Source organism: Cheilinus undulatus, linkage group 7 (assembly GCF_018320785.1).
Source record: "Cheilinus undulatus linkage group 7, ASM1832078v1, whole genome shotgun sequence".
Lineage (NCBI taxonomy): Eukaryota > Metazoa > Chordata > Actinopteri > Labriformes > Labridae > Cheilinus > Cheilinus undulatus.
In genome coordinates, this window is record NC_054871.1 from 6595638 (window position 1) to 6617130 (window position 21493).

Below are 21493 nucleotides of genomic sequence, written 5' to 3' on the forward strand. Positions count from 1 at the left end.
ATCGTCTGTATGTGACTGCGTCTGTGGTTTAGAATACATAATAGCTGCTCATGCTTCCTGTGCAAGAGCTTGTCAAACTCATTCAACTTGTCTGGTAGCCATTCCTCATCACTGCTTGCCACAATATAAAACTAGAAAAGTACACAGACTTCCACCATTAGCCCAATCTCCCAATAGTGAAGAGTCCTTTAAAGACATTTCTGATCCGAGACAATGACCCAGATCAGCCGATTACTCCCTCCCTGGTGGGGTGGAGACACAGTGAGGCAGTGAGGCAAAGCACTGGCTTCGCCACGTGTAAAAGTCATGATTGAAGCATTGCCTGCCGGTGCCAACAGATGCACTGACAGTCTCTCCCATGTTTTTTTGAAAAATTTGAAATAGCCCCTCCCCTTAAAGTACTAAACATATTAAGTTATCTCAGCTTAACATTGCATTGCATCTTTCAGCTGAATAGTACAAACGACTAATCTGATTTAGTAATGTCAACATTTTCTGACAAACCACGGAAGAATAAGTAATGATTACTTAAAAGTTTAAGTAGAAACAAAATCCGGGTTTACAATGTATAAAAAGAGGTCCACATTTAATGCTAAGATAGACAGATATTTTAAGCCAATATTTACAACCAGTATAGGCTGGTATTAATAGCAAACATAGGCCAAAACTCACAGCCAAAATGGGCCAATATTTTCTGCCAGTGTAGACTGATATGTACAGTCAACATAAGCTGAAATTTATAGCAAATATAGAACAACATTTACAGACAACATAAACTTTTATGTACATACAAAATAGGTCCATATCAACAGATGATACAGGCCACAATATACTGGTTGTAATTATCAGCAATATATAAATGCCATAATGAAAATAGTCTTCTTCAGCTGATGTGTGCCACAACCATCATCTTGATGGTAACATCCCTATATGCTGAAACCAGAGCTGCCCTTTTTTACTACAGGAGAATTAATCATATTGATACCTGTGATACCAGTATGGCCACAAAGACACGTCTAAGGCTCCCAAGTGCCCAAGAAAATTCAATCAAACTCATGCACTGTCTCTATCTATACCATTTAGACAGTGCACTCTTTTTTGACTTAGTTAAAATATGACTGAAGATCTGTATTTAGGCCATTATGTCTTAAAGGAGACTGTATTAGTTATGGTATCGAAAAACAGGCAAAGGCGTCTAAAATGTCTAGTCCTAAATCCAAGCTACCACTTCAGCTTTCTTCTGTGAAATAAGGAAAGGAGTTACCATAACTCAAAAGACTTAGGTAACAATGGAGCAGGATAAAGGTGCTGGGCATGAAAAGTATCTTTAAAGTGTCTGACAGGTGTATCACCTTGTGGTACAGTTGAAAACACCACCGACAGTTACAGACAAATGTATTCTTATAATAAAACTCACGGTCTCGAGGAGTTTTAAAGCAGTGGTTTTATAGCAGCACTGATACAGAAACCACCTTGTTAATTCATTTAGACAGAGTGAACAGATGCTACTACGTGTTTGAATGAGGAAATCATGTTACCTGTCCAGTGATGCCGGTAATAACGGCTACTTTCCTCTCTTTCTGCTCTCCGTTCACCGCGGAGCTGACGGTAGCAGACTCGGAGCACTGTGCCATCTCTGACCGGACGGGTGTTTAGTTTCTGTGAGCAAAAAAAAGAAGAAGAAAGCGCGACAAACAGCGGCTGTACACAAAGTGACTGTCAGACGAGCCTCCTCAGCATCAATAAACCAAACCAAACACCGCTGCAGACAGCAGTACGTATCAGGAAGCGGCAGTCGCATCAGCCAATCAGAGGAGAGCAAGTGGGAGCAGAGGAGGAGGGTTCTTTAAGGAGGACAGACTGGCTAAGAGCGATGGGGGGACGGTAATCACAGCGACACGACATGGCTGGAGTTGGAATTGCATCTGAAAATTGTCTTCTCAACCCCTACTCAATCATAAACTGATACTCAAATATTTACCCTTTATTCACCGTATTTGTGTTATAAACAGGGTATTTCTATGCTGATGCTTTGCTCTCAGATACATCAACAACACCCAAAAACTCTTGGTGGGGTCACAAAGATCAGCTGTCATTTATTTTATTTCAATCAGGCATCTGCAAAGTCACTTAAATTTTCTACTCTTATATCTCTAAAGAGGCGCTTTTTCAACCAAGCAAGCTCTTTATCAAGTAGCATTAATGTCTCTGATGTCTGTGTAGGTTCTCATTCATCCAGGTCATGGTTATCCAAATCTTTGTCAAGGGGGGACTTGATTGAGATTTCAAGAACCTCCCCCCTTGACAAAGATTGGGATTACTGTCTCTGAAGACACTGGTAAATTCTTATATTCTAAAAGCAAGCTGCAGTAGTAAATGAGTGTCACCAGTTAATCCAATACCAGTTAATTCTTAACACCAGTTCCATGCACCAGACAAAATAAAAGATAAAAAGATGACTTTTGCTGAAACTTCTGGCTGTAATTTGTAACTTCTAAGTCTTCAAATTAAAGCATACAATCAAGAATTTTATGATCATTTAACCGTGATTTATGTTTGAGGTTTTTTTCTGTGTTTTTTAGTTATTATAAATTACCTTTCACAGCCCACCTATAGTACCTTCAGGGCCCAGCCCATAGTTTTGTAAGACTTTTTTCAATCTGTTTATCAGGCAAAGTATAAAACAAGTGTTAAAAGTGCAATACAACACTCAACATGAAAACAGAAGGTATGAACATAAAGTGTTGGAGGACAGTAAGCACACTTCAGGGTACTGAGATGTTAACTAGATAAGTCTTAATGAACGAAGATGATGGGAAGCACTGGTCTAAAAGATGAATTTAGCACTGGAAAGGATGAGGAGACACGATGTTTTAAAGTGAACAAAAATTCAGACATAACACTGACACGCCCGTGCTGTCTGCCAGGTCCAGGTTTCTGCTCTGCAGGTTTCAGGGTTGGACTTATCAGAAAACACCTCATTTACATTTAAAGCAGGTGCTTAAGTCACACACATATGCAAAACCAGCTGCATAACAAAAAGAGAAGAGTAGGAGAGTTTCAGGTATTCCTCAAACCACCAGTACTCAAAACTTTGGTATAATTCAGTGGTTCACCTGGTGGATCAGGACCTAAAAGAGGGCCGCTGAGTTGTATTCAGTGGGTCATGAACATGTGCCAAGTGTGGCAGAAAGTCTATGATGTACGGAAGCCCTAACCGGACATTCCATATTGGATATTGCAGGTATTTTTAATCCTGTTATCTTGGGATAAAAAAAAATCTTTTCCATAATAATATGTTGACCATTTCTAGAAAAAAACAAACTACATGTGATCATGGTGGAGGTAGTAAAATAAAACGCATGGATGCATGTCCTCCCAGGACAGTGTTTGAGAAAGACTTGAACCCCCTTTTTTAGAATACTATGTCAGCTTACAAGTACGACTGAATGTAATCATTGGACAAATGATCTGGAAAACTGCACCATTATAGTGCTAACAAGCCACCCAAGACGTTAGCTCTCCATTGTTTATAGCAAGGGAACTCTGGTGGCTTTTATATGGATGCAAGCTCTACTTGCATGTGTCGACACTTACTTTGGGTCAGTTTAGTGTTTCTTTAAAAGTAAAATCTGTTGCACCCCTGACAAAAACCCAGTAGATGAGCTTATGGTGACTGTGTCCAATGTTATATGCATTTCTTGGTGGGTATGCATGAATCAGGCCTGCAAAAACTGGTGTAAAACTTTGCAAAAGTTCCTAAAGTTTTAAAAATACAAGATATCAGCTTTATTGTGGAAGAATCTGTGTAATGATGATGAACAGATAGCGATGTTTGTATTTCTGTCAGTTCTGCCAATCATGACTAATTAAGTGTGAGAAAAAGCAAACACACAGTCTACTTCATGTGATACCCTCATACAGTGTGGGAAACTGTGTCTTCAGTGGAAACTTGAGGGGAAAATCAGGGCTTTAATGGTTACATGTCTTACAGAATTGACCTTTTTGTGTCAGAATGGCAAAATAAACACAATTTAAAGGGCAGAACCCGATCTATGGACTCTGACAGAGGAATTTATTTCACATCACTAGAGACACTATCTTAACAGGAGCCATCAAACCCTCAGAACAGCTCCTAATCTCTTATTTTTCTTGTACATTTGAGCACGTATGACAACATCTGCTCCAGCTGAGCGTGTCAGTAGCTTTGTGAAAGCCCCTCTCAATGCTCAACTTCCCAGAGTGCACAGCTGGACGTGAGGTGTGATTTCATTACACTCTAAAGTCAACAACATTAGAGAAAGAATAAAAACAAAGGCCCGGGGTCCTGAGAAGCACAGCGGTCTGCTCATCCAGGCCGCCTGATCAAAAGAGAACAACACAGCTCTGTTTCTGCTCCGGGCTCTTCTTCTTCTTCTCTGCTCTGCTTTGGCAGCAGGTGTCTCACTGCGTGTTTGAGGTTATTTGACTCTGACTGAGAGTCCACTGCTGTGCAGAAACCTTCATCCTTCACATGTGTGGACTTTGCCGTTATTGCACTCTTGTAAAAACCATGATCTAGTTTTATTTGACTGCTATTTGATTTGTGGCTATTAAAATCTAAATACTCACTGATTTTGAAACATCTGCATTCATGCATGAATTTCAAATAAGTGAACAAATCTGTTTGTTGCCTTCGTCATCCTCAAGCTCTCATTTTTATCACATGAAAGAGGCTCTTTCTGCTCTGAGCACTTTCAGTGGCAGTCCACTGAAGTGAAAGTAAAGTCTGATATAAATATAAATGTGCAAAAGGAAAGAAATTGTGTCTGAGCGAAAACATCCAAACTGTATTAAACTTGCTGAGTAATTGCAGCACAAAAGACTTCTGGTGCATCTGCAGCCAGACTCAAGAAGACACTCAAGAAACAGTGGCTTTTATCACTTCCTACACTGGATTTTTTTTTAACCATGGAGGTTGCCACTAATCTTGCAAAGCAGATGGATTTCTGTGTTTCTCACTGGTGAATCCAGAGCAAAGCTCCCATCTGAACCGTTTGGGCCTGGTTAGAAAGTGACAGGACCAATCAGTGACAAGGGGCAGTACTTTAGAGCGCGGCAGAGTGGTGATGTAAGCAAGCAGCAACAAGAGACCAGTGCAATTATAGCGGAAGACATTAGAGTGGATGCTGCTGAAGAGCCAGTTTTATCAGAACTTGACGACATTTCTTCATTAAAAGAAGAACAAAGATCAGAAGTGAGTTATTTTGTAAGGATGTGATAGAACGTCCTTCCAATCACCCTCTAAGTTTTTTTTTCAAAGGCTCTGCCCTTTCCCAAATGCTGTCTATTGAAGGTTTACCAGATGGATGTGTGAAATAAATCCATCTGGCGTGTCAGGTTAGGTTGCCACTTGGTTTGACTATTGAATCAGCCTCACTGTTGTTTGCTTTGTTTATGTGGCAACGATGAGTCTGTCGATTAGAAAATCATGAACGAGCAAATCAGAGAGGGGTAGATATGGAATCCCCTGGAAACAAGGTCAAATTTTCCTCGGCCTCCTGATTGCCATCATCACATGGAGTTTGTTGTAAACTGCAAGCTGGCTTTCATGTCTTTTGCACTGAGAAGCTTCTGTGTAGTCACTTGGCTACACAGAAGCTTGGCCACTTGGCTTTTCTTGGCTAAATCTGGTACCAAATCATTAGGGGTGTAACGATTCAGCGATCTGGATTGACATATCGATTGTTTGAGCAATGATTCAGTCAAATCGATTGAAAGTATAATAATCGATATCCATCGCCATTTTTACCTTATGCTTTAATTTGGTCCCTGTGCATTTAAAACTGAAAACTGCAGCATTTTAAAGTGAAACATAAGCATTTGTTCACTTTGTTAAAGAATGTTTTTCATGTAAATGCCTTAAACACTTGGAAATAAAATTCTCAAAACGTATCAATATTGTGTTTATTTCCTTTATGTAAAAAGTAACAGATTGTGGTAAATGGGTTCACAATATCGTCTGATATCAACCGCAGGCCTCTAAATCGAATCAAATCAAAATCAAATCATGGCAGACTTTGTGACATCGGCAAATATCGAATCGTTGTTCTGAGAGTCGATATTGTATCATACTGGTGAATAACACCCCTACAAATCATGGTAGTGTGTTCTACACTCCCTGCCAAACCTGGGGTCCCTTCTCCAGCTGAGAGGCAGAAGAGATACAGCTGCACTGTTTTTTTTTTTTTTTTTTTTGACAGATTTACACACAGTGGAGAAATATCACAGATTCTGAATATCCGACAAAAAAATACATTACATTTTAGTCTAGTTTTAGTCAACTTAAAGAAAAATAAACTTATTTTTTGTCAGTTTTAGTCATCACACATCTGTTTTTGTTAGTCATACACTCTTAGAAGTAAGGGTTCCAAAAGGGTTCTTCTTGAAGGGCAGAAGTTGTACCCAGAACCATTTGCTTCTGAAAGACCTTTTTTTTTTTTTTTGAAAAAAGGGTTCTTCAAGGGTTTCTTTGTAAGAGTAGGAGTTCCTGTAAGAACTGTTTCAATACAGAGAACCCTTTTTGGAAGAAGGAGTTCTTCAAGGGCTGTTGAAAACATGGGTATTAGAAGATCCTCACCCTCAAATATTCAAATGTTTAGCCATGTTTCAAATAGTATTTTTAATGCAGATGTATCTGTAATACCCTTATCAATTCATTGCACTTGTTCTGCCACAGTCTTAAATGTCTTTTCCATCATTTCATACCATACAATAGTTAAATGGATACATGTATTGAGCAGTGTAGCAAAGCAGAGGGTTCCCACATTGGGTCTTGAACTCCAGTCTCCAAGACAGACAACTTCACTAACCAGCCAGCCAAAGCCACACTGCAAATTTGAAACTGCAAATTTAACACCCTCAGAGTTAAAATTAGCACTCCACCAGGGTTTATATGGGAACCACTGATAGAATGTTAAATTAACACTTTGTAAAGTGTTAAAATTTTAACACTAGAAAAGTGTTAACTAACAACTCTTATAGTGTAAAATATTAACACTATCATAATCATCAAATATCAGATCATCAGTGTTGATTTAACCCCCATGGTGTTAAATATAACACTTTCCCTGGAAAGTGTTAAATTAATTTCTCTCATAGTGTTAATTTTTAACACTCACTGTTTTGTTTTGTTTTTACACAGTGCAAAGTAATTTATAATTATAAATTGCCAGCTCACATCAAACTTCTCAGGTAATGTGAGAGCAAGTATAGAGCAATAAGACAGTCACAGCTTCTGTGTTTACATTGAGTTTAATATTTGCACTGTCATTTTCAATCAGGAAGCCATCGCCACAGTCAGGATGTGACCAGCTGAACAGACTGCTACACTCATGGTGCAGAAGTGTCTAACATTAAAAAAAAACAGCAATAATTCACCAGAAACATGAACAAATGATTTCCAACAGTTATAGCTGTACAACAGGCAACATCTAAACACAACTGAATACATCTAAAACATCTAAAACTTCTAAAATACATCTAAACACTGCACCAAGGCATGAGGTTAGGTTAGTCTGTCTAATGTGAGATACACTGTGTATGGGATTGAGTTGAGGGGCATTTGTCTGCTGAAGATCTTTTCTGATATTGTTTTTTTGTGATAATTTCCAAGTCATGATGTACAACACTTAACCTAAGAATACAGTGCAAATATATAATTAAGCAACACGATGTGCTCTCTGTTGGGAAGATCTTGAACCCTCAATCTTCAAAATAGAACTGCTGTGCTCTTACCTACTGAGCCACCATATTAGATTTGTTTTCTACTATTGTAACCCTTCCTGAAGGGAGGAGCTCATGAGCCAAAAAAAGCCCTAAATTTATTTTCCTTTTGGAGATTGATTAGTTTACCTATTTTTCCTTCAGTGTGGATGGCAGGAGGGCTACAGTGTGGAGGGGTGTTGGAGCTGGGAATCAAACCCCAGTCGCCCAGGGGAAAGGCTGGAGTTTGGTGTGTGGGGCCTGGGAGCTGGCTGCCCAATTGGTTGCCCTGTGGGATCTGAGCACTGGTTTCGCTATGGATTACACCACATGGTCAGCCCTTCTCTACAAAACAGGTGTGACATGTTAGTGGTGATTACTGGATTGAAGTGACAGAAGATCATAAACCTCAGAGAATCAAGGTAAGTTAAATCTACTATCTTATTTCAGCAAGTGTGACTCTAGATAAGGACCTTTATGGAGAAAGGTAGACTATTTTAATGAAAAGTATTTCAACTTTATTTAAATATATTAATGTGAAAACTTTGTGGGGTTCCCTCACTTTCACCTGATTGTGCGCCAGTGGAGGCTCTTATTGTAGGAGTTAGAGGACAGGCTTATTCAGTCTGTTCCACTGTCACCATTACTATGTGCCTATACTCTGACTGCTCTCATTGGACCATGCATTACTTTACTCTTTGTAGATGGTTTAGTGCTTCATCTGGTGTAGTAAGTATGCCTTGTATTGATGCTACGAACTGTCTTTTTTTTGTCTTCCCTTTCTATGTCACCATTGCTGGAGATTATATGAACCCACCTGCTGAGGATAGCCTGGTGTGCCTGGCTCTATCTGTCATGTTGCTGATTCCACTGGTCCTTTGCTCACTTCTGTCCTGTTCCCCCCAGGACTTACATAACCTCTCCTGTTCTGTTGGCTTGTCCTCAGAGAGTCTGCCCTCCTTATCCATCATTGTTCCAAGATTTTTAAATTAAAAAATCCTCATTTAAAATTGTTTGAATGTTTTCTCAATGTCAACAATGATGGATGAACACAATATACAATATATGATATTCAATAATTTTGCCTGATCTGTAGAATACAATGTGGTTCTTTGTACAACCATTAGAAGACAAGAGGGTTATTGGTGAAACCCTTATAAAGTGGTCCCTGTGTGGGTTCTAGATGAAACCCTTGAAATATAAAAGGGCTCTCAATGGAACTTCCTGTGTGAGATCTAGATGAAACCCTTAGAAGGTGAAAGGGTTCTGGATTGAACCCTCAGTAAGGGTTGTCAATGAAACCACTACACCATTGCAGGGTTCTTGGTAGAACCTCTCATAGAGGGTTCTGGGTGGAACCTTTCACAGATGATTCCGGGTATAACCCTTTATGTTGGGTTCTAGGTAGAACCCTCCGGAAAGGTTCCAGGTGGAACCTTTACAAAGGGTTCTAACAGGAACCAAAAAGGGTTCTCCTATGAGGACAAGCCGAAGAACCTTATATAATTCTATTCAGCACCAGCTTCCAAGAGTGTAGTCTAGTTTTTGTTATGGAAAAAAGGCTGTCAATGAACATTTTTAGTCATAGTTTAAGTGGACCAAATCAACACTGATCTGTTCCAGGTTGATGCTCTCATCTACACCCCTACACAGATTCATATAAATTAACTTCTTATCAACCTCTTCTATCTTTTAATTGCTCTGAAACAGACGCACCCTTAAAGACAAGCTTATTGTCATCCTGAGATCTGGACAAACCTGCTGCTTGTCTTTATCAACATGGGTGGAGAGGGTTGATTCAAACTGCTAAATGTAAATGCTACACAGTGGAATGAACCTGCAGGCATGCTATGTCCTTTCCGAATATTTGTAATGTAAATACACGTCACTTGTAACTGCAAACTTCTTCAAGGTTCAAAAGGTTTAACTGTTTAATTAGGTTATTAAAATATTTATTAAGATGATTCTGTTGATTTAATGAGTTTCTGACAAACACTCCACATCACACGTGTCAAACCCAAATCCGGGCCGTGGAACAGTCTTATCCGGCCCCAAGACCATATGATCTTTCTATTATAACTGGCTCACCAGTATGAGGTCTGCAGATTTCCTCCAGTAAATGTTTAAACTTAACCTTGATGATTTAAAATATCCTTGTTAAATTAAAAAAATTCTGAAAAAGTAAAGAGTAAAAGTAGTTAGACAATAAGTCAGGAAGTTGGGAAAAGAAATTAATGTTGTCATTTCATATTCTCAATTTTGCATCACACAATTCTGACTTTAACTAATGATTTTTACTTTTTTTTTGTTTTGACCTTCAAGTTTAGTCTCAACAGAAACTCTAGGGGCCGAATTTTAAAATACATAAAAATTAAATTAACATTTTGGTCCAACTGAAATATTATTGCAGTAGTATTTGTATTTTCCTTTAAACTACAGAACATTTTTAGTCATTACCCGTGAGATCTATCCCTATTATCTATAATGCAGCAGGCCACAAGGAGACAGGCCTGACGACAGGGTTGGCCAGACCCCTGAAAATCCATGAGAATGGACCCTCCCTAATTGTCATTTAGCACCAATATTAACCCATTTTGACACTTTTAACCCCTTTTTGATACTTTTTGCCTCTTTAACCCAATTTTTGCATGATTTTAACCCCTTTTAAACCATGTTTCCTACATGTTTTATCCCTTTTGTGCCACTCTTTTATCCATTTTTGCCACTTTTCTCCTATTTTTGCCACTTTTCAACCCCTTTTATTAAATTTTTTTAAACAATTTTTGCAACTTTAATACCATTTTTCCTACTTTTAACCCATTATTGATAATTTTTTCCCCTTCTTGCCTCATAAACCCATTTTTTTGAAAAAGATTTCACCCCCCTTAAAACCACTTTTTATGCATGTTTTTCCCCTTTATGCCACTCCATTATCAATTTTTTTACCACATTTCTCCAATTTTTGCCACTTTTTAGCCTCTTTTCTTTATTTTCTTGCTCTATTTTTGTCAATTTTAACCAATTTTTGATATCTTTTGCCCCTTTTTTCCTCCTGTACCATTTTTTTGACACATTTTAACCTCATTTCACAACTTTTTTCGGCCAATTTTTGCAACACTTCAGCCAACCTTAACCATTTTTAAAATATCGACTAATTATGACAGTAAATTTCTGTAAAAACAGATCAAAACTATTTTAATGTTAATTGGGATGGGTTTAACAGCTACAGATATTTAAAGCAAAAGGATACTGTTGAAATCTTCTTTTCCTCCTTTTCTGATTTTAATGATCTTTCAGGGGCTGGACAGGGAGCTTTGGGGGGCCTGATGTGGCCCCCGGGCTGCCAGTTGATAATCAGTGCTGTAAGTCATATTTTTACCTTTTAAACTTGTGATTTTGACTTTCTATGTCATTTATTTGCCTTTTAAAAACATTATTTTGCCGTTAAATTCCATGTTTTGACCTTTTGAACTAATAAGTTTGACTGTTTATCTCAGACTTTGAGCCTTTAAACTTATCATTTTGACTTTTTTCATGTCAGAATGATTTGTTATCAGTGTTATTTATGTTTTTCATATCTTACTAATGGTGAAAATGAGGTTGACAGTTTATGTTTAAATATTGACCTTGTTAGGCTCTTAGGTAATTCAGAATCCACAATTGACTTTCAAAATCCTGGCCTAAATAGCCCAGCCCTCAGGACTACTCATCGGAGCAAATCTGGCCCCAGACTCAGTATGAGTTTGACATTCCTGCTCTACATGGAGGATTTGATAGTTTTGTTTTTCAGAAAGAAAACTGCAAGACACAGCAGCAGTTTTCCAGTGTGATTTATTCATATTCTACATTTGTTTATGTCTCATCAATACACAAGAAAACTTGAAAAAGTATCATAAATTTAAAATAACAAGTATTCAAAATCACAAAGCTTTTCCTTTCCAAGTGGAACAGCCAACAACTGAGTGTCAAACATTCCTCAGCTCCCCGTCTCTTTGAAAAAAGAACGGGACAGTAAAGATGTCTGCTGTCAGCTGAACTGAACCCTAACAGTGAGTGAAATCCTGTCTGTCCCCCCTGAAAGAAACACCCCATCGTGAATAAAAGCTTTGCACTTCAAGTACAGTCTGGTGAGAACCAGCAAATAAAGAACATAAGAATCCACTTCAGTCATAAACATGAATTATCGTAGGTAGTTTTCTGTTGTTCGTGGTGCCTTCATGGAAGGTGAGAGGGCTACTCCAGACTGCCCAAGCAAAGGCAAGCTAGTGGCATGCAGAGGGTAAAAACAGTGAAAATGCACCAGAGAGGTGGGCTGTGATACGGCAGCTTTCAGTCATTGAGATATTCTCTCTTTTAGGGGAATGAGAGCATGTGGAGCGGTGTTATATACAAAATAAATTAATGTGACGTGACTCCAAGCAAGAACATTTCATTTACCTTCAAGAAAGAAAAAAAAAACATTTTATAAGACTTGTAAATTAAAGAAAGAAATAAAGTTTGTATTCACAAAAATATAGTATTTAAATAAAAGCATTCAGTCTATATTTGTTTAAAGTTCTTTGCTAAAATTTGCAGAGATTGACCAAAAAGTGCAAAGCATGCAACAAACCAGGACAGAGGGAGATCGGCGTGTGTCATTCGCCAAACGGATCGTATTTTCTTACACATTTACATACAAGATTTAACAAGAAATCCAGGCCTTCAGTCTCTGTTTTTTTTCTTTTTTGTTTCCAAGTTGCATATCAGGTTTTACCTCACTAACAACACCAGCTTATGGTTGCAGAGTCCTCACTCCTCGAGGGTTTACTCCGGAGTTTCTCCTACAGTACGGTGAACCCTGCTGGAAGTGTCTTTATGCCTGGTTCAATAATGCAATCAGGGTCAGAGATAAAGCTGCAGGGCTAAGCTAACACCAGGATGTGAGGCAGAGAGAAGGTTTCCAGTAGCCATACAGGTACAGCAGCATTGGTCCAGTGTTGGGCCCCAGGTCCCTCCATTGTCAAAAGGCATGCTGAGGGCCTCACAGTTTTTCTAAGAGAGAAAAAGAAAGAAAGTCATATGTTAAAGTTTATTATGTAAAGATCAAAAGCTTATGAAAAGAACTAGTTTTTCAGCTAGGAGCAGAATATTCATGATACCTGTTGTTGTCTCTGGAGACGGAGCATGTGTGGAGTGGCACTTGTTTTGCTGCAATCAGAGACGATTCAGTGAATTAGTGCATGCTGTCGCAAATACATACTAAAACCCTAGTGTTCATTTGTCACAAATCTTTAACATGTCTGTACAATAAACATCAATCTGGATGGTATATAGGATAACAAGTGGCCTCCATTCTGAAAAGTAAATCCTGTGTAAGGTTGGGTGGTAACATGGTAATACCATTTATCTAAATAATTAAAAATAGCCATAGGTTACATTTTTACAACCATCATGGAAAAATCTGCAGCATAATATGCACATTTGTATAATTAATGCCCCAATGGCTGTGTGTAAAGATGCTGTGAAAATGATGACAAAACTCTTGTTAACAATGCAGGCCTCATTTTTTCCTAATGGTTATTATATAAGACCAGGAATCGATCCTGTGACCACAGGGTTGAGGACTACAGCCTCTGTACTTGGGCGCCTGCTCTACGAATCAAGCTAAACCAGTAGCTGTAGGCCTCATTTTTAAGTACAACTAGATAAGCGTTCGGAGAGCGCAGACCTCCACCATTAGCCCTATCTCCCAATAGAGAAGAATCCTTTAAAAAATTCCTGGATCCGTCCCCATGTGCCCCCCACCATGGCATTCGCCGATTACTCGGAAACACGGTGAGGCAAAGCATTGGCTTCGCTATGGGTGTCAACAGATGCACCCATGGTCTCACTGGACGACAGGAAGCCATGGCAGAGGGTGAATAGTCCTCTATTCCTCCCAGCATTGTGAGTATTCTCGCTATAATTCGCTGTCTTTCGCTCTGTTATGCTCCGACTCGTCTCCTCGACCGGGCGTGCGTCTTTCAAACTCTATAAACTCCAACACTTTGAATAGAAACACACCCAAAAACTGCTGCTGAAATTGAAGTTACTCATGTCCGCCATCTCCTGGTGTAAAGGGGTAACAGCGCAGACCTCCGCCATTAGCCCTATCTCCCAATAGTACAGAATCCTTTAAAAAAATTCCTGGATCCAGATGGTGGTCCATATCACCCCCAAAATCTAATCAGTTCTTCGTTATACCATTTCTGACATTTCCTGAAAATTTCATCAAAATCCATCCACAACTTTTTGAGTTATGTTGCTAACAAACAAACGAACTAACTAACAAACTAACAACCCTAACCCTAAATGAACAAACCCACCCGATCACATAACCTCCTTGGCGGAGTTAATAACTTGTCTCAGGAGGACAGACTATTCAGAAAAGCTCATACTTGTGCATTACATGATGGCACTGTGCTACAGCGCTGCACTACAGTCTTCTCTAAGGTAAAACTGCTACGTGTAATGCAATCCATCATACTGTACTGTTTAAAATCGCGGTAATTCTTCACCCCAGAGTCCCTGAATATTAGCAACAAGTGTTCTGGACATCATCCAGTGTCCATTTAACTAACAGTTACAGAACAGTCACTAGGATCAAGAACCAAACAATTAAGTGAATTATAGTATCTAGCTCATGTAAATGCTTGTTTATTTTATGCGTTACTTGCGATCATGTCTAGTTATGTCTATTCTTGCACCCTTTGCACATCTTGCATACATACTATTAACTTATTTTCACTGGAAAAATACCTAACAAGAGCTTGTACATTTTTCAATCTGTAATTTTTATACCTTTTTTCAGTTGTATTTATTATTTTTGCATTTGATGTTTAATTCCCGTACACTGAGAGCAAAGCTAACCAGAGTCAGATTCCTTGTTAGGTAAGCATACTTGCCCAACAAAGCTGATTATGATGAATACTGTGTATCATAAAAAGATCAGCAACTGGGGAAAAAAATAATGTATTTAGCCTCCCTCATGTGATTTAAATGCACAAAACATTACTTTACATTATCAGGCTATGTTGGATAATGTTATTATCTTTTATGTGCTATTGTGCACAGATGTAAATAGAGGAAATAATTTGATAAAGATGTTTAAATGGATACTTTCTCACAAACAAATCCAAAGGAAACTGGAACACACGAGTCACTTTAAGCAATTTAATCAGGAGCAGAGGACTGGAGAGTTGGTTTAATAAACACTAAGTGTCCTTTTTATGTTTTGTAGACTTAATAAAGCGAGAATTTTCCAAAGAAAATAAATTGACACACAAGTAGAGGCTTGCACTCGGCATGTGGTCTTATGTCTGCAAGTGCTTCGTCCAAACTGTTTCCCGTATAATGGGATTATTAATCATGTGATTGTAATAACATTGATTGGTTTAATGGGACAATACCCAGTATTAATCCACTGTGTTATTGTTTTAATCATGCTCTTTTTCTAATAACTACTTGGGATGACTCCACTGTTTGCAAAACGATGTACATGTGTAACTAAATCCCCAATAAATTCAGTTAGAAATCTGGACATTTGAGTACAAATGATCTAAACCTTACATATTGTGTTAGAAATCTGCTCAGCAACAGCCCTACACAGGCTCCAACTGAACTGTCTATTGGTCGATCTAGAGGCAGATGATGTATGTCGTCAATGTTGATGTTTAAAAACAGAGGAGGTAATGACCTTCTGATTTAGCCGATAGTGCAGACTCCGGTCCGACAGCCACGGGTGTCTGAGGGACTCTGCTGCGCTCATCCTCCAGCTCTTGCTCTTGACCAGCAGCCGGGTGATGAAGTCTTTGGCCTCGTCTGAGATGTCCGTGAACTCCTCTTCCTCAAAGTTCCACTGACAGGCCAGGATGTTGTTCAACGTCTCGTTGTCGTCATCACCAAGAAACGGAGACAAACCGCTGAGCCTGGACCAACAGAGAGCAAAGGTAAGAGATTCAGCCAGATATCTTTTTGAAAATCTGTCCCGTATGTAAATAGTAAAAGAAGGATTCCATATGAACTGTGTAACAATACTCTGCTGAATGTATTCAGAATCGTACATCTGGGAAAGTAATAGAACTAACAATGCAAAGTGGCTATAATCACTTTTATCCCACAAAATAATAAATTATAACTGTTATTTACGGAGTTGCATCAATAATAGAACAGTTCATATTTAACAAACATATCATACGTTTGCATACTAATTCATGTTTTACATCAAATACATAAAAAAATACTTTAAAAAATAATCTTAATTTAATTGGTAATTTTTGGTTGGTATATAAATAATGTGGAAATGTTTGAGTAAATTACTAAAATATGAAAGTTTTACTCAAGTACTTTATTTTCACACAACTCACAGCATGTATGTGATGACGCCGAGGCTCCACATGTCTGTGGGGAATGAAACAAACTCGTAGTTGATGACTTCAGGAGCCAGAAATTCAGGAGTTCCAAAGTTGACCCGGAGCTTCTCCCTGGGTTTATACCTGTCAGAAACACCAGAGCAGGAACATGAGAGACGTTTCCTCAGCTGACGAAGTTTTCTCGTAGAAGATGAGCCAACAAAGCTTTTAAATGCAAACAGAGAATACATCTTTACCTCCTGGCCAGGCCAAAGTCAATGATTTTAATCTTGTTAGTTGCTCTGCTGACACATAGAATGTTCTCTGGCTGAAAGAGAACAAAAAAAAGAGGATTTCAATTACAAAAACAAGGTGAATTTCAGGGTTTTTTTGGACATATGTGATCCCCTGGGATGTGTAAAGTAAAGAGAAAGAGAACTGTCAAGGATAGAAAGCACTGTTAGAAAGCATTTTAATGTTGGAGCATTCTCTCTGTCATACTAAAGGAGATTCCCAATGCTTTCCAAAGACTAGGGGCTGGTTTAGAAATAATTAATGTCATCAAACATAGAGAAAAGCATATGCTTAGCATATCATTTACCCTATTAGCCACTGTTTTGAATCTCAGCCTTCTTGACTGACAGAGTGCATTGATTTTTGTGAGTTGACTCTTTTGCTGCATCCACAAGAGGGCTTTCTTTTCCCTCTCATTCATGCTGGAGAGCTCACAGCTGCCTTAATTCCCCTGAATCTAGAGTCTGAGGTCTGATGATGACTTGTTGATGCTTTTACCTTGAGGTCAAGATGTAGGATGTACATCTTGTGCATGTACTGCAGCCCTTCACAGATCTGGCGTATAAACAGCACCGTGTCGAGCTCCGTCAGGTTGTAGTTCTCATCAATGATGCGGTCAAACAGCTCCCCTCCCTCCACACTGCAGCACAAAGACAGGATAAATAACAAAGGCCTCTTAGCTCTGTAGTACTGATAGATGAGAGCACGCAGGCTAGATTTTCACACGTGTCAGACTTACTATTCCATGACCAGGATGATGTCATGGCGCGACTCAAAGGCGGCGTAGAGCTGGATGAGGTTGGCGTGGTTCAGCTGGTTCATCACCTGGATTTCATTCCTCACAACATCCTGAGAGACAAACAGATCAGTACAAGAAGATGTTAACACAGAATGGTATTAGTACAGAGCAAAATGATGAAAAACATGCACAGTAAGAATACACAAAGGCTAGGGATGTATAATATCAGTATTAGCTTTGGAAGTTCACTGCTGCTATTGGCAGATGTTCATTTTAGAGATATTGTGCATGTAATCCACAGATATGACTTTCTGTTTTTATCACTGAATGTTTTGAGAATACATCTTCTTTTATGGCAGAATCAAATACTTTTTGTATCGTACAATGATTTATCTTAAAACAAATAGTTTTTCAGAATAAGAGTAACTGATTAATTCTAGTACAGGACAGATGTTCATCTACGATAGCACATTTAACCAGTTATTCTGAGTCATACATGACTATTTCTAAGTTTTTTAACCAGCCTTTAAAAATATTTTAAAGGCTGGTAAGATTTCTGCATAAAAAGTTGAAATTGTCTACAATGCTGGTGGGCAGTATGGACAAAATATAATGATCCAGGTAAAGATGATTGATTACAGTCCAGTTTATTCTGGTCAACACTGACAATTTCTGCTCCCTAGAAAAAATAAATAAATTGATCCTATTTTAGAATTTGTTATGATCAAGTTTAAAATTTAACATTTTCTGCGAGGCCAATCCAAACAAACTGCACAAAACGGATGTTTTTTGTAGTGTATGGAGGCAGTAAGATCGTTTTAGGAGTGTTAACTTTATTTGGGCAGATATTTGGACTGTAATAATTAGGTATTGTCATTTTTAAGTAGTTTGGTGGAAACTAACCTGTGGATGATTATTTGAATATTCCTGGTAAATATGTCTGAGGATTTGTTGCAATAATATGAGCTCAAACATGAAAAATGAGAAAGGGGTAGGGATACATAAATACCCCTTTAAAGACACTGTTTTGATTTGTTTAAAATGTTTCAATTTTGATTCATTCTCCATTCATTCATTGTTCATTCACTCATTAATCTATTCATTCTATCAGTCTTGTAAATCCCATGTCCTCACATTGAGGTTTTATTCCATTCTATAAGAATATAACTGACATATTAATGAAACTACATATTGGACTGCTACACCCAGACTGCAGATGAGAGGGAGACAGCAGGAGCACACACACAGGCAGCCCTGACGTATGAATCTGCCGTTAGTAGAGATACTTCAGGTGAAGAGTATACGGGAAACGACTTATTATCCTGAGATATTTCAGTTCTTCTTCTCTTTTTGTTTTATGTGTGTGGTAAAGCACACCGTCTGTTCTACACACTCTAAAGCTGTCTTTCTATCACTGAAGCATAGCATGAAACTGCTTTAGTGCCGGCGTCTAGCATTGGTAAAATGATCTGTAATATAAGAGAGGACCTGCCAGTCACCAGTCAGGGCCAAGCAGGCTGAAAATGGGGCAACTGTGGTTCTCAGCCAGTCTGTCTGTGCAATTCATAGTTAATGTAGACTTTTATAGGGAGAAAATTAAAAGAGAATAAGAATGCATGCATCAGGAAGTAGCCATATTTGGTTAGCTACTGTATTACATGCTGTAATCTCTCCAACTACAGTTGACAAAGGAGCCAGACAGACAGACAGTGGTCAGGGACAGTTTCATGTGCCAGGACTTGGCTGTGCTGTGAGTTTGGCAGGCTTTGGTTGGCTCCAAGCTTTCTGAATATCTTAGTGATAATACTAGTATAACCACAGAGCAATGCTCATGTGACCTCTCCAGCATCACGATCTGATAACCAAGAGCAAATAAGACCCAATGCAGCTAAGCTGCATCTATTTCCTACATCAAATCTATTATGATGTATGCAACAGGAAGTCAACCAATTAACCCAAAGAGGCGTCCTCATGATACCATGTGACATTTATTCTGTTGTTGGAATAATCAATACGGTACCTTCTCTTTCTGGCTCCTGGCCTTGATGATCTTGGCGGCCAACGTCAGACCAGACGAGTTCTCTGTGCACTTGTGGACTTGGCCAAAACGCCCCCTAAGGAATGAAAAATAAAAACATACATGAATACTAGGAGAAGAGAGGAGGATGTGACGTACATAAACTGAACTTTCATTTGCTTGTTCCAGTGCTTAAAGGTCTACACAATCAACATAAAATTATCAGCGACAATACAGTTTTTCTGCAAAATCCTTTTGCTAATTTCTCTTCACAGCTGCTTTGGAATTTAGCTCCTGAAAATCTAAAAGGGTCTATTTTTTACCTTTTGTTTTCATATTGGGATAACATGTTTTTTTTTAATGTGGATAACAAAAACCCAACTTTGAAAATGTCACAGTAGCTTTTTAAAACTATATTCTGACTTAACATACTACACAATTAAGGATTCATTTTTAAAAATAGCTCATTAATTGCAGCTCTAGCTTCTTCACATTTGCAACAATAATAATCTCCCTCAGCCACACAGTAATTAGGCTTATATGCTGTGCCATTATGTCAGAGATGTGAGAAATGTGCTTGCATGGTGCGGAGTAATCTCTGCTCTGAGAGTGAGGATTTAGCACCCGTCTATTACATCAGAGAGCCCCGCTCTTTTGCAAGTGTGCCTCCTGAGGCTCACAATCATCTGCCCTTTAGGGGGCAATAAAAAGAGCTTGGAAAAAACGATTATGCATCCCCTTCCAGGGTGTGACATCCTCTGTTATCTCACCATGAAAGTCTGATGTGTCGTGGCAGTGACATGAAAAGAAAGTGTTGGGACTGCTCTACTCACCCTCCCAGCACCTCATCTCTGTTGATGGTGTAATAGGTTGCGATCTGATGGGGTTTAGGAGTCACAATCCGATGGTCAAAAGGTGCTAAAGGTGGAGGGCTTGAGTCTGAGGAAAAACAAAAAGGGATGAAGAAAAAATAAACGATAAGGATATTTTTTTCGGTGATGGAAACAGAGTTTATGAGACTGAGATGGAAGCAGAGGTCAAGGCCCCCCAGAAACAAAGTGGTTGAAAATAGCAGCATGCCAGCATCTCATTATCTGCTCTGCCAGCTGTGTTCACTGACATGTTAGTGACGCTCGGACAGGCACGGTGTTATGACACTGGATCTGATCCAAGTCTGAGGAACGAAAAGGCAAAGGTCAACAGCTAACAACCGAGTCGGGTCTACATGGAGCATGTCTGCTGCACATTAACATGGCACAACAGCAGGTTCCTGAAAAACAGGACTACTATGGGGGCCTAGTGTCCCTGATGGATCCCTCTTAGAATACATGTTTGTTCTGTGTTTTCTGAAGGCAAACAGTTACACAAGTGTTGTTTTTTCCCTCAAGAACTTTGAATTTTTTTTAAAAGGTCATGTGTTTTATGTTAGAGAGTTTCAAAGCCTTTCCTTGCACTCCTTGTTTCCTTGCATGGGTCCTCTCAATTCCCTAAGTCCTTGGATACTGGACTCTTAAGTTCCAAACTCATCAGTGTGCCATGCAAGATCAAATTAGCTAACCTTTAGTGACCACTTACAGACAAAAATCATCCGCTTATGCATGTTCATAGGGCTACAGTTAAACTGCGTCCTTCATATTTTTGTAGTTTTATTCATTTGAAAAGTGCTGGAAGCTAAAGAGCATCTTGAGATGGAGAAAAAGTGTTGTAATCATGCTGCTACGGCAACCTGGAATATGCTCCAGTGTGATTTGTGTCTTAGGGAGCTAGTCTTGTAGTCTCTAGTCTAGAAGATCAGTGACATGAAGAAAGATGCATCAGGTTTAAAGGGATACTTCAACATTTTGGCAAATTTGCCCATTGCCATAATTCCTATAGTTTTAGTAATAGGTTTGTTTCCTTTAGTTGTCGGTGCAAGCTATTTTTAGATCTGGGGGGACCGATATACCAGCTGCACAGTTTACGCTATGGAAGCAGATGGTAATTTTTGCTTTCCCTCATCAAACTCATCAAATACACAATCCAACAACTCCAAAATGCTCTCATGGACAAGTTATGACCAGCACATTCACCACGCTATACCAATCAGATATCAGTGGGCCTGTTTGGCGCTCTCTACCTCTGGGTCAGCCTCTGAAATATTATTGGTATTGCTATTTGCTGACAAAACTCACCAGGGAGTTAGAAAACAATATATTATTATTTTGATTGCTAATATTTTTACCACGTACAGTGTTGTCTCAGTTTAGTCACAAAAAATTGCATCAATAAGTTATTGTAGTCAAAATGTTTGTTTACAGAATTAGCATGCTAGCACCGTCTTGCGCTGAAACT

At 38.8% G+C, this 21493-nt stretch overlaps 2 protein-coding genes across 3 annotated transcripts in view; both read right to left on the bottom strand.

Annotated features, from left to right (window-relative positions):
• Positions 1-1788, bottom strand: part of gmds (GDP-mannose 4,6-dehydratase) — a 263448-nt gene extending 261660 nt beyond the window's left edge. Inside the window, exon 1 of the mRNA XM_041791584.1 lies at positions 1539-1788. Within this exon, the coding sequence (XP_041647518.1) occupies positions 1539-1634 (96 nt within the window). The 5' untranslated portion in view covers positions 1635-1788. The remainder of the gene's footprint in view (positions 1-1538) is intronic.
• Positions 1789-11841: 10053 nt separating this feature from the next.
• mylk4b (myosin light chain kinase family, member 4b) overlaps positions 11842-21493 on the bottom strand; it is a 42815-nt gene continuing 33163 nt past the window's right edge. For both annotated transcript variants that reach the window (XM_041791958.1, XM_041791957.1), the window contains exons 5-13: positions 19996-20101; positions 19166-19259; positions 17146-17255; positions 16905-17046; positions 16370-16440; positions 16128-16256; positions 15458-15689; positions 12882-12930; positions 11842-12774 (exon numbers count right to left, since the gene is read on the bottom strand). In XM_041791958.1, coding sequence (XP_041647892.1) covers positions 12764-12774; positions 12882-12930; positions 15458-15689; positions 16128-16256; positions 16370-16440; positions 16905-17046; positions 17146-17255; positions 19166-19259; positions 19996-20101 — 944 coding nt within the window. In that variant the 3' untranslated portion in view covers positions 11842-12763. The remainder of the gene's footprint in view (positions 12775-12881; positions 12931-15457; positions 15690-16127; positions 16257-16369; positions 16441-16904; positions 17047-17145; positions 17256-19165; positions 19260-19995; positions 20102-21493) is intronic.